The following is a 13,972-nucleotide window of genomic DNA, read 5'->3' as shown; positions in this document are numbered from 1 at the left end:
AAAGATAACCCTTCAAAATCTATCAACATGAATGTTTTTCTACAAATCAAACACAAAAAAGACTAACAGCCTTAAGTTAAATCACAGCTGTTTAGATTGTTGTCAAGATCATGGAAAAGGTTTAACGTACTGAAGAGTCCAGACGTCCCTTTGGGAATTTTTTTTTTTTTTTGATTGCTTGTTGGTTTAGGTAGCTGTTTAACATTAAATACACATGCTTGGAGCACAGTTTGCTTTTTCATTTTATATTTAAACATTCATGATAATTAGTAACGACTAGATTTTGCTTAAAATACAAAAATTAAGTCAAATCAAACAAGCTGTTCAGTTTTGTTTTCCAAAGTTCATTTGACAATAGTGTCAGTTTGAGAGAACATAAGTAAAAAAACAACTCCATACTTAAATAGGCTTGAAAAAAAAAATCTAAATAATTTGCATCTTATATTTATTGACAAATGGAAAAGGTATTGCACTGACATTTGCACCCAGAGAGCTCTACAATGCTGGAGCCAGCCCAGTTTGTGTTCTTGAAACCAAATGGCAAAGTGGTGGTCATTGATGAGAGAGATGACGATGTAAACAAATAAATCTGTGCATCTTCAGCGCCATGAAGTCTTGAAACAATTACAATCACTTGTGCAAGAAATAAATTGACATGTGTTTCATTTGAACTACTTGAAGCCATAGGTAAAGGAACCTGATCATGTTTTCCATTTGCCGCAGAACACACAGCTGAGAAGACATTCTCTCTACAAAGCTGCTCTGGGGCCAGCTTTGCTATGTGGATGAAACAAGAGAAGCTTCAGCAAGAAAACATATCACTCTTCCTGTTAAGTGACCGTTGTGGGAAACTAAGGCTTGCTGGAAATGATTCCAGATGCTCCTCACTCTCTCTCTCTCTCACACACACACACACACACACACACACACACACACACACACACCCACACACACACACACACACACACACACACACACACACACACACACACACACACACACACACACAAACACATGCTCCCATTGCTTTTTCTGAAGGTAACACTGACGTTGTGATTGCTAGCCCTGCCAGGATAATTTGCTTCATCTGTGTTAAAAACCATGCCCATACTTGGAAGAGTGCCTAACCCAGATGCAGTGTAGAATTATACCTTTAGATTCAGTCTGTAACAGTATTGCTGAAATTAGTTTGTGCTGGAGATATTTAATACATGTCTTTGTAGATCTCCTGTAGTAGAGGGTGGAGCGAGGTCTCCGATTCAGTTTTTTTAATCTTTTGGACAAGCTGAGCGTTTTCTGTAACCAACTGTCGGAGGTCAGCCATCTTCTGAAGAAGCTTGGGAAAGAGGTAGAGAGAGTCAGAATGGTTTGCTTGGAGGTGGAGGTCCAGGGCCTGGAGAATGTTATCCTGACTCTGTTCCACCTGCTTCACATTCATTAGCCCGGGACGATCTGTGAAAAACACCAAAAGAAGAGTTGAGACAAAGGGATTAAAGAGGATCTTCAGCGAAAAGCAGGACAACCATTAGTTATAACACAACACCAACACTTTTTCCAATAATACATAACAATTTAGGCAGACTGTTTTTTTAAATGAAGCATTAAGAAAGATCAAATAATATAAGTATGTGTTCCTTCATTGCTCAAGATGATGTTGTCTTGAATAAACAGTACAAAAACTAAAACCAAATGCAGAGCAGCACTGAAATTCTGAATTGGAGTTTACACTTAAAATCAGTGGTTTATAAAGACAGGCAGCACTGTCATAACAAATAAATGAACAAACCATCAGACATAAGATGGTAAAAGTGCTGTATTAATCAAGTTTTTTTTTAATGGCCACATAAAGACGTTTTATGGTCCAGATGATATTTTACTAAAACATTCTGGATCAGCTTATGTTCTATTGGAACCTAAGAACATTAAAAACAGAATATGTTTTTTGCTGAAAAAAGATGGGATAAATAGTTTTATTCATTAAATTAAAAGAAAACAAAACAAAAAAACAAGAAATCAAGACTTGGAAGAACGGCAATATTGTCTAGTACTTTGTCTTTTACCTTTAAAAGCAGCTCATCTCAACACAGCAGAATCAGGTAGTTAAAATAAAAATCTGTTAGTGTTATTTAAACATTTTTGACTTCATTTAAAACAGTAAATGTCCTTGAAACTGCCAACATAATGAATAATTATGGTAAAGTATGTCAGCTATCAAATATGAGCCTTAAAAGGGAAACACAACAACAACAAAAAAATATGTAATAATAATGGATTAGATTTATCTGTGCTTTTCCAGACACTCAAAGCGCTTACATTGTGTCCATTTTTCATTCACTCCTCATTCATGCTTGGTGATGGTAAGCTACAGTTGCCCCACAGTTGCCCTGGGGCAGACTGACAGAGGCGTGGCTGCCAGTTCGCGCCTATAGCCCCTCTGACCATCACCGGGACATTCATACACATTCACGCACCAGTGGAGCTGTGCTGGAGGCAAGGAGGGTGAAGTGTCTTGCAACAACGGTTGGCTAGGAGGAGCGGGGATCGAACCGCCGACCCTACGATCATTGGACAACCTGCTCAACCGCCTGAGCCACTGCCGCCCATATATTTGTGTGTGAGTAACTACATGAACTGAATTTGTGAAATATTTGAGCCTGAAGTGAAAATATATAAACATTGAGTATGATTTCTAAATGAAGTTGAAGTCAAATACAAACCACATGTTAAACTTAAGTGTCCAGTTTGGATGATGAATTTGAAAAGCCAACAGCTCAGTATGAGAAAACACCTGAACTGAAATTCAGAAATATAATCAGACAAGAAAGAATGGAATTAAAGCTGAAAATAAAACAAATACGCCCTGAAAATCCTCAATAATTCACTTTTTCCTCTATATTTAGGGGGTTTTGAGACTGGGGAAAATCCTTTGTTCTGGATCGAGTCCCAAACCTTGCATTTGGTCTGTATTCAGACTGGCATCAAGCGGTTCATTCTGTTACGGACCAAAGCTTGTAAACAAAACCATGTGACTAAAGATCTCACCAGTCACAACCACAGCTACACCCCTACCCCCCCCCCCCCCCCCCCCACACACATGGTGCCCTCCCCATCCTGCAGAGGTGAGGTGGCCCCCAGACCTGTCCCAACCCATGTACTCTCACACTCACACACATTCTTCTGGTTGCCCCCCCCTGTCCCCCGTCACCACATAGTAACCACCCGCCCACCCCCAGCACCGCAAGCCTGGCCGAGTTGGTCCGCCCGGGTCAGGCGCCTGGGCCTGCTCTGGCCTGCAGTGACGAGATTCCGGCAGGTTGGTGGGGGGCTCCTGGGTCCTGGATCCATCTTTAGTTAACGTTTCTGTGTCCAGGGCATAGTGGCCCCAATAGCTGCCATCCAGTACGGCTGAGCGCACCTGCTCTGTGGCCTTGGGGCCCAGACGCCAGGGTTACCCGTGCTCAGTAGTGCCAGGGGACCCCCGCAGGGGGGCCCTTCTTTGCACCTGGCCGGGTGGGTATGGGGCCTCCCTCGCTCGGGCTGCATGGGTCCTTTTGGCGGTGGTACTCCGGGGTCCGTGTGTCTCCTGCCCCTTCTCTCCTGGTTTGGCCGATCGGGCTGGGGAGGATCTGGTCCCCCTAATGATGGGGGGGCTCCTGGGTCCTGGATCCATGGTGGGGGTGCTTTCCTCTGCACCCCCACCTGCACTTTCACACTGTCACACTGCTCCCTGTCTGCTTTATCCCTCGCTCCTAACCAACAGGCTTATTGATGGACGCATCAGATATCTTCCGCTTATTTTAGGTTCTGTCCAAATTCCTTCCCTACTCACTACATAGTGCACAATATAGCGCATTCGCCCTTTTGTAGTGCTGTCCGAATCTACAATTCCAAAATCGAGTGCCCTAGAAATTTCTCTGCGAAAAACCAGTGTGCATCGATGCTCACTAGTTTGGCAAATATAGACCACAATGCATTGTGTCATAACAATTTTTGCCAAAAAAAGTTATTTAAATGCATTTTTTTTATTAACCCATCAACATTCTATTTTATTTATTTTTTTGGGGCTACACGGTGGCGCAGTGGTTAGCGCTCTTGCCTCACAGCAAGAAGGCCCCTGGTTCAAGCTGGGGGACATGAACCAGAACATCAATGGGGGACCTATCTGTGTGGAGTTTGCATGTTTTCCCCGTGCATGCGTGGGTTCCCTCCGGGGACTCCGGCTTCCTCCCACTGTCCAAAAACATGCTTCATAGGTTAATTGGTTAATCTAAATTGTCCATAGGTGTACGTGTGAGAGCAAATGGGTGTGTAATTGTGGACACTCTACCCTGCGACAGACTGGCGACCTGTCCAGGGTGTCCCCTGCCTTCGCCGACAAGTGGCCGGGATAGGCTCCAGCAGCCCCGTGACCCCGAAAGGGAAAAACGGTATAGAAAATGAATGAATGAATGAATGAATGATGAACATTTTTTTTTCCTCAGAAGAAAGTGGACTCATAAGTAATCGTTGTAAAAGGCTCATATGGACACCAGTGAAGATCATAAATCATTGAAGAAAAAAGGTTCAGAGCACTGTCTAGTGGGTCTAGATGACCCAACTCCCAATGTTAAAGTGCCTAGGATAGCACAAGGGTTACAAAAAAAAATAGGAATATATATATATATATATATATATATATATATATATATATATATATATATATATATATATATATATATATATATATATATATACACACACACACACACACTCACAAATGTACACGTTGGCTATCAGAAGATGCACAACCCCTTAGTGTAATAGTAAAATCTGTCCAGCACAAACAGCCTTCAGCTCTTATCTGTTTGCTCAGGTGTTGGACAGGACAAGTTTAAAAAAAACAGATCTTGTCAGTCATTGGCCAGGAACTACGAGGGGGGTCAAAACAACAAAAGAAAGACAGACGTGCTGCAGGGCGGTTCCTGGTGCCGAGTCCAGTTGGATGTTTTCAGACTAGAAATTTGTTCCGGATTATCAGGGGAAACAAACTGTGGTTCCCTTAAAGTGGACCAAATGTGTCCAGTCTGAATAAACTCTTAAAAACAAAAAGTCCCATGGGGATAGTAACAAGAGCTTCAATGCTTGATTTAAAGTGGAGAGCGTGACATTTTTAACAACCAGTTCAGATTATAAAATTAACTAGTAAACTTGATTTTGCATTGTAATCCCGGAGAGCATGCTCTGAAATCAGCAAACTCTGCTGACCTCCCGTTGACCTAATATTGTTTGCTACAAAAAAAAAGGAGCAAGAGAATCCCGACACTTCAATAGCAACATGTGTAAATCTAAGAGGCAGTTTGAGGAAGTCAGATGGGAAAGTAATCATTAGCAATCAGGCTATTTGTCGGTTCTGGAAACAGCAACTGGCCTTTAGTCCTATAACAAAACAGGGCTAAGGTGAACCAGCATAGCAGGGGAGAGTCACACATTCAGCTTTGTCTAAAACTTGTAAAACTGCCAACAACGAAAACTTGTTTGCAGTGAACCACTGAAACAAAACAAACTGAGAAAACCAGTTGATCCTACAAACTGTTGTTTTTAACTGAGTCAAAAAGTAGAAGATTTATTGGCACTTACTTACTTATTTTAATAATATAAATGCTTGTCAGGGGTTAATAAACTCAAACAAATTACACCAGAGTTGGCATCTAAGATCACATCAACCATAAGATACGAACAAAAATGTCAGCAGAAGTGTTGTGAAATGTAACGCGACCAAAGACATCCCTCTCACCTCCACAGAGAATGATGGCAGCAACAAACAAGGCCAGGTCACTGTCATCCAACTCCAGAGCGTTGAACTTGACAGCAAACTCGAACTTGGGCTCCATGATTTCACTGAAGGGCTTCCTTAAGCTACGCAGAAACTCTCTTGTGACAAAGCCTTTACCATTAGCAACCAGAAGTCCATCTTTGTTCATGAGAGATGGCAGCATGGCAAAAATAGCCTCGTGAACACCGTATTTGAGCAGAGTCACCTGCAGAGAGCACAGATGATGGTATCAGCCATTGCTTTGATCAATCCTGGTCCACAGGAATCCCAGCCCAGCAAGTTCTACATGTTTGATAACTCCAGGACAGGATTTAAGTGACCCAATTACGCTCTGATATTTGAAGAAAGAAAAAAAATCAAGTTGATGAGCTAAAAGCACTGTGCTGAAGTAAAAAGGTCTAGGAAAGTGATTTAGAAAAACATTTTTCGCTCAACAAAGCGCCTTACCTGGTCATTAAGATAGAGGTCCACAAACCCAGGAATGCACTTGGCAAACTCAGTGAGCTCCCGCACGGTCTCCACCGTGGTGCACTGACACCGGTAGAACACATGAACTCCAATCTCCTTGGTCAGAGGTGCACCTGGAACTAACTGACTCCAAACTAAACCACTTTCTGCTTTCCATAGAGTTTCCACATCGTAGATTACAAAAGGCTGATGGGAGAGAAACAGAGAGACAGAAAAATAAACATACAGTAGGTAGCGCCATTTCAAAGAGCCAAAAATGTTCCATACTAAACAATAGACTTCAGTTTTAGTTTTTTTTATCTACCAGAGATTTCTTAAATACTTCTGCACTACCATAAAAAAATACTCTGTGCATTACTTAAAACTTTTACTCTACACCTTTTGTGTGTTGTATTATCTGTATACTTTTAGATTTTGATTCTTACATCTATAAAACATCACATACATCTTAGATTACACATCTTGTTTTGAGATTTTTATATACGTTCAGAAGAAAGATCTGCTTTTCTTTAAAGTTAAGACATTCTTCTGAAAATATAGAAAAAGTCAATTAAAACTCAGATATTGCAGGTGTAAAAGTATTCACAATGTTGTGACATTATGTACCACTTGATTTTCTTCTAATGTGCAGTCATGCAGTAATAAAACACTGCACTGTAAACAAAAGATTGGAAAAAAAAATAAAGAAAAACGTCAAAGGAATATTTTGCCGTTACTGAATTGCGTTTGTTATATATACACAAGGTCAGATTCCATCCAAGTCTGGATCACATACTGAGGTGCTGCTGGTTTTGCCCGTCAGGATGCTGCGAGCCTTCTTCTTGGTCATGCTGAGATTCTTTTGGTAGGCAGTGTTGACTTGTTTGGCCAAGGTCTTCAGGTCTGAGCCACCTGGTTTGCTGAGGTTCATTTCCTCCGCAAGCAGGCCCGCCACCAGCTTCTTCCTCTCCGCCTCAGGCATACGCCCATATCGGATTGCTGCAAAAATGCACAAAAAGGTGTTTCAGATTAGACCTAAAAAACATTTGACCAAGGATGTCTTATTTTGTTGTTAAAAAGTAGACTGCTTGTGCTTGTTCTTTTCATGGTTAAGAGGTTTTCATCTGACATGTTGGTCCTACATGAACCAGCTGGGATTCTGAGAAGCTCTGTTACCTAAGAGGAACTGACTTTAACTTCAGAACCTGTTCAGATTCAGGACTAAATATGGTAAAGCAATGTTTCAATCTGGAGCAGTCTTCCTTATTTATGATGTTAGACAAACCTTGAGTCAGAAAATGTTCGAGTCCAGCCTAAAAACCTTTCTTTCTATGACAGTTGGCAGTCTTTAATCTGCACATTTCTAATCTTGTTTTAAAGATACTTAATATTTTTAAACATACTTAATAATTTTTGATTTTACTGTTTGAACTGGGATTTTTATGCTTCTCATTTGTCTTTTTGCTCATGTTTAGCCCTTTAAATTACTTTGTTTTTAAACTATACCATTCAAATAAACCTGCCCTACTCTGTTTTAAAGGGAACTGTTGAAAATGACCCACATTCAGAAATAGACTTTGCTTTTTGTAATAATAATGACCAAAAGCTTTTAAATTAGAATTAAAAACAGCTTCATACTTAATGTGTTCCCTCGTTCTATTGTGGATCATCTTTCGCGGTCGTGCAGATTTCTTTCTGTGCGACTTTGCGTGTTTTTTTCCCCTGTAACAGCGCATTGTGTTCTGCATCCTGATTGGCTGTAGACCCTGTCAATCAATTTCCTCTGTCTCCTGTACAGAATGCGCTCAGTTTGCCACATTTACATAGATCTTCAAAGAAGAGCAGATCGTTGTTTTCATTCCATCATACTGGAAAGGTTTGAACTTTGAGAGTTTAACAAAAGAGGAAAGCGTGAAAATATTTATGTCTGTTTGTGTAGTGAGGGGTTTAAACTGCCTTAAAACATCTATAATTACTGCAAAACAAAGATGACTACTGTGCAGATTTCACATATTGTGGGCTATTTTTAGAACGTGTTCCCGCGATAAAGGATGCAACAATGTATTGTCTTTTTTTTTTGTAATTGGGGAAGCGGTTAATCTCACCATCGTGGGACATTCCCAAAGACAGGCACTTCTGGAAGCGACAATATTGGCACTTGTTACGATTTTTCTTCTGAATCTTGCATGAACGCTCACAGCGCTCATATTCCAGTTTCATTCGTACGGTCCGCCGGAAAAAGCCCTGTTTTCCAAACAAAGCAAAGCTACTTCAACAACTTGTATTAGAAAACAACTTTTTTTTCTGTCTTAAGCTGAGATGTTCTGCAGTGAAACAGAATCTATCTTACCTTACAACCCTCGCAAGCATGGACGCCGTAGTGGAAGCCCGAGGCCTTGTCCCCACAGACCTTACACTCCACGCTGATGCCAGAGCCTGCATTGTCTTCTCTGCCAAGACGCAGCTGTTCTGACAGCGAGGGCGATGACGTATGGGACAAGTCTACATGGGAAAATAACAACACACATGTCAGTAAGTATGCTTTAAGAGTTTATGTAAAAATCTGAGGACTCTATTTCTAGTCACAAAGTCAGTTTCTTTTACCTGTGTAGCTAGAGGATGCATTGTTGTTTTGTTTATTTTGATTATTCTCCTGATCTTGGCATTCCCCCTCTCTTTTCTTCGGGTCCCTTTTAGGGCTTTTAGAAGGAGGTGCTTCCTCGTTCCCCTCCTCGTCATCACTTTCCCTGGTTTTTAACTCCTGCACGTCTGTCAGCTCAAATCCACTTGTCTCCCCACAGCTGTCAGAGCCCGCAGACTCTCCCTCTGGGTGTTTCCACCGAACATCGGCCGTGTCCTGGGGGGACGCGGGCTCGAAATAGCCATTTACTCCTTCAGGCTGTTTAGCCGCAGAATGCTGAAACCCGTCCATGGTTCCTGTTGAAGCTGACTCAGCTCCTGTCATGTAGCCATCATAGCGTCACCTTCTGAGGAAAAATAAAATCTTAAATATACTGTGATTTTATTTAAAAAAAGACATTTGTTAGTATTTTGACCAAATGCAAAAGCAGCCTGAACTTTTAGTGTCCTCAAAGGGCTCTGTATATGAATTTTCACTGAACAAACTGGCGTGGGTGGTTAACGTCTGACTCCAGCCTATCAAAACATGCAGCATAGTCAAAACAATTCCATGAAAGTCCGTTATTCATACGAGCAGCGTTTTTGTGTAGGCAGTAAGGTTTTCTGGTGAAAACATATTGGGTAACTTATTTTTGGACTAGCTTGGTTATGACTAAAAAGAGAATACTGAATAATCTTTCTGCGCCTCTGAGTCGGTCAATAGCAGCTACTTTGTTGGAACACCCAATGAACGTCCTGGATAATAATAAGCTTACAACATGATACACGTGGACAGCATTCATGTCTGGATTACCAGGATGTGTGGAGCAGCTGAAGGAGACAAAAAGCCCCAAACAGTCAACACTCTGAAAGGCCTCATTTTGAGAAAATACTAAAGTATACCATCTTGATAAAGTATGTGCAAAAAAATCTCATATCGATTGAAGTTTTTTTTTTTTTTTTACATCTACACAAAATTTTGAGTATATCATTTTATACTATAAAAGGAAACTAAAAATAAAGCTTTTTTTGATGCAAAACAACCATTGTGTTTGCTCATTCTCACAATCGCCTATTTGTGCTTTTATTTTCTTTGCAAAATCTAATTATTTAAATCTCAGCTCCAAGTTATAAAGCAAAGACTTCCAAATAACAGTCCAGAACTAAATATCTAGAGAAAATTTATTTAAATAGATCTGATTTTTCTGAGCAACACCTTTTTTTTTACATCAGATTCGTGACTGTGTATTTGGTCCTTGATTGGAGGGGAAAGGGTGCCTGAACTATGTACACACTGTGCAACACTGATTGCTAGGGGAGGCAGTCATATTTTTACCACCTGGTGGATAAACCCAGTACTGCATGTAGTTAATAGCTTGCACAAACAGCAAATGCTTAGAATGAACTTTCAACGCGAGTGACCTCACTGCAGTGTCTAAAGGTAGTACGCAATGCAGACTTAGCTTCCCCTCCAATTATTTTAAACAATAAAACCCTGGTCTGGCTGTTGAAACAGGTCGAGCCATCAACCTGTCACGCTGGTTCTCGGAAGTGTCTGCTAACTAACTCTGGGGATCATTGTGTGACACTTTTACATGACTTAAACTGGATCCAAGCGCTCGAGAAACGGGGGGAAAAATAACACCGAGTCACAGAAAAAGCTGCCGTCAAACACTTTTATCTTTCAAATTGTACGAACTTTGTTGGGCCAGACAACCCAAACTAGTCGAAGAGCTTCGGCTCAGTCAGCTAACTCAGCTGAGCTAGTTGGCTACTAACCTTGATGTTGACTGAGTATAGCTGTAGCGTAGCTAACCAACATTCCCGTGCGTGTGTGTGTGTTTAAACAGCTAGCTACAGTTAGCTTACCTTCCCTGCCGCGAGCTCACACAAGTTTACGTTACGAGGACATAGAATTAAGAGGTGGCAAAAAAAAAAGAGAGAGAGTCCAGTCCGGGTTTATTCTGCTGTTGACAAACTAAAACACCAGCGGGGGAGGCGAGAAACGAGGGCTAACGACGTCAGAATGCTAAGTAACCAAAACTTCAACATTTAGGCCTTCACGCGGGCTTTTAAACAGCCCATCTTTAGTGGTGAGGAAAACAAAGCTGGTTTGTTTTTTATATTATCACACACGAAAAACGCAAAGTCGAGCTCCCTGTCTCTGCCACAGTCCCTGGCTTAGCTTTAACTTTGCCTAATGCTTTCCTTTGATTTGCTTCGCTGACTGACTGCCTCCTCCCCCGCCTCCTTCTTCCTTGTCACATGTCAGGACGCAGACGTTCACATCCCCCAGAAAAAAACACCCGCGGACCCCCACAGGACCCTCACAGTGGAGAGGCTTTAGCCATAGGAATGAATCAAAAATTCAACAAACAGTTTTGCTAAATGGGAAATTATTTAAAGAGGTAATATATCCAACTGGATCTAAAGTTTTCACAGTTATTATACATGCATTAACTCGTATCTGAGTTAAATAATTCATATAATTAATTCTATTTAACAAATTTAACTATTATTGGATTCAATGTGTTGTGTACTGTAAGTGCAAATACACAGCCGGAGCTACAAGGGGGTAAGGGGGGGGGGGGCAGCAGCCCCCCAGTGAAAAGCTTTCCCCCTCCAATTTTTAAGTCAATATTAGTATCATAATTGACAAATATTAAGAAACCATCACTATTAACTTCTTTAAAGGGCCTATATCATGCAAATTCCATCTTATGAGCTTTTAAGTGTATTATATTATTCATTCCTCTAATAAAGAAAAACCCCAAAGTGGTATTTTGATCCTTTCACACATTTCTGAGTATTCCTCTAAAAGCCTGTGCTGTGAGCACCATCCCTTCCCAATCCACGGAAACGAGTGGGGTCTACCGAGCTGACAGCGAGAACAGCCCCTTCCAGGAAGAGTTTGCACTGCCAGAACCGCCCCCAGGCTAACACACACTCACACACTTTCTCCACTGAAATAGCGGTGTTTGGTTAAAAAAAAAAAGCACAAATATACATCCATCTTTGCAAAAGTTTGGACAGACACGCTGCAGAGGCCGGCTCTAAGTTAACATCATGAAATGGGCACCACCCACCTGGAGCGAAAGCCGGCGCCTCAGAGAGTGAGGAATCTTACTTCGGGGCTTGAAAAGAACTCAGAAAATCTAATAGTATTTAATAAAAATATTTTTTTTAGTGTGCGGGTATAGTTTACTATTTAAAAAAAGCTTAAGAATAGCATGGAATAGACCGTTTAAGTATTAAAAAATAACAAAAGCAATATTTTTTGGATAAAATCTTGAGCCCCTCAAATTATTTGCTACACCTCTGTATTGTGTACGCCGGCCAATCTGGGACGTCAGCACCCTGGCCTTACTCTAAATCTCAGCTGTTTCTTTGCTATGTCAAAAGGAAATTCTTATTTTTGGAGAACTCCTCAATAATAAAACTGTTTGAAAAACAGTCCTTTCATTGGAATTGGCCTTCCATTTTGCTGTTCTCATTTGTCCCCCTTCCAAAGTCCTATGTCCCCCTTCCAACCCCACATATAAAGAATTCCAGCTTCGCCAATATGCAAATATGTCTATTTATGATTAGGAGTAATAATAATGGCTTCATTTACATGTGTATGGATGTAAACTTTCTAATCAGCCAATGACATGGCAGCAACTCTAGACATTTAGGCATGTAGACATGGTCAAGATGCTCTGCTGCAGTTCAAACTGAGCATCACAAAGGAGAAGAAAGGTGATTTAAGTGACTTTGGCATGGTTGTTGGTGAGTATTTCAGAATAGTTGGAGGGAATTTCACCCACAACCATCTCTAGGGTTTACAGAGAATGGTCTGAAAAAGAGAAAATATCCAGTGAGCAGCAGTTCTGTGGGTGGAAATGTTTTGTTGGTGTCAGAGGTCTGAGGAGAATGAGCAGACTGGCTCCAACTGATAGAAAGGCAACAGTAACTCAAATAACCACTGGTTACAACTGAGGTCTGCAGAAGAGTATCTCTGATCAAAAAGCACGTCCAACCTTGAGAAAGATTTGTTTTCTTTAGTTTTCTGTTAGTTTTGATTATTTGAAGTAAACCAATTCTGATTCCAATAAAACATATTTTGCAGTGATAGGAGCTTATTCCTGTAAAGGTTTTGCAAACTTTGCAGCCGTAAAACACACACAAAAAAGTTTTCATAATCTTTTCAATTACTCAAACTGTCACAGCCAGTTCCAAGCATTTTCCGACATGTTGCACCAAGTGTTTAACTCAAAATTGTGGACATCTGTTGATGAATGTTTGCAGACTGATGAGGGCAAAAAAAGCATCTTTTTAGATTATAACTTTGAAGAGTGTCTTCTACGTCTGTGTGTGACAAATGAAATGTGAACTTTTGCTTTCAGAGTGAGGGAGATTTTCTTTTTCTTCTGCAGGACTCTGGCATGTCTCAGAACACTTTGTTCCAGGAGTTACAGCCAGGCCAATATGCAGCTAAAAACTAGGATCTAAGAGATTTCTTTTTTTTATTAATGCTGGTTTAGTGAGTTTGCTGAAAGTACACTGCGTTAACAGGACCTCTTTATGTTTAATCACTGCCAGCAATATCAACAAAAAAGTTACACACAAACCCACGATTGTGATGATCTGTTTAAAATCCTAGGTTTAAAAATATCCTCACTACTTAAAAAATATATATTTAGCTAGTTTTTTAATCATCATACACCCCTAGAGTGTCAGTTTTTAACAAATAGGAGTCTGACTACTTTTTCTTTTAGTTTTTGTAAAAAAACAAGTATCTGCCTAAAGTCCGCATGTATAATTGAATTGCAGTTATTTACAGGGAGTTGCATTAAACAGAACTAAGTCACTGAGAAAAAAAGACAAAAAAACCTCATGGAGGCTTGTCTCTGCCACTCTCACCCACTGACCCCATGCATTTATTTCCAATGATGAAAAAAAATCACTTGTGTTTTTGCTTTTAAGGTAATTTAGGAGCTTACCTAGGCTTACGATGATTCGCTGTGGCGACCCCTGATGGGAAAAGCCGAAAGAGAAAGGAGGAGCTGAAATGATTTGATGCATTCATGGGTATCAAAGGGTTAAGTTGTAACT

At 40.7% G+C, this 13,972-nt stretch overlaps 1 protein-coding gene across 4 annotated transcripts; it reads right to left on the bottom strand.

Annotated features, from left to right (window-relative positions):
• Positions 1 to 157: 157 nt before the first annotated feature.
• Positions 158 to 11,172, bottom strand: ppardb (peroxisome proliferator-activated receptor delta b). Of its 4 annotated transcripts, none has more exon segments than NM_001278907.1 (8): positions 158 to 936; positions 1,017 to 1,452; positions 5,774 to 6,017; positions 6,260 to 6,466; positions 7,056 to 7,258; positions 8,365 to 8,503; positions 8,610 to 8,761; positions 8,864 to 9,214. In NM_001278907.1, coding segments are annotated over 7 exon segments (1,521 nt in total). In that variant the 5' UTR covers positions 9,192 to 9,214; the 3' UTR covers positions 158 to 936; positions 1,017 to 1,204.
• Positions 11,173 to 13,972: the final 2,800 nt, after the last annotated feature.

Source organism: Oryzias latipes, chromosome 7, assembly GCF_053564925.1.
Source record: "Oryzias latipes strain Hd-rR chromosome 7, Olatipes_Hd-rR_3.1".
Classification (NCBI taxonomy): Eukaryota; Metazoa; Chordata; class Actinopteri; order Beloniformes; family Adrianichthyidae; genus Oryzias; species Oryzias latipes.
Note: the sequence above shows the minus strand (reverse complement) of the source record. Positions and strands in the feature narration are given on the sequence as shown.

What these genes read in the sequence shown, in the direction of transcription:
- ppardb (XM_023956217.2), bottom strand. Translation starts at nt 9,224, where the DNA reads ATGACAGGAGCTGAGTCAGCTTCAACAGGAACCATGGACGGGTTTCAG. An exon ending in ATGCTTGCGAGGGTTGTAAG is followed by an intron (nt 8,504 to 8,609) that starts GTAAGATAGATT and finishes TTTGGAAAACAG; the next exon opens with GGCTTTTTCCGGCGGACCGT. An exon ending in TTTGGGAATGTCCCACGATG is followed by an intron (nt 7,259 to 8,364) that starts GTGAGATTAACC and finishes GCATTTTTGCAG; the next exon opens with CAATCCGATATGGGCGTATG.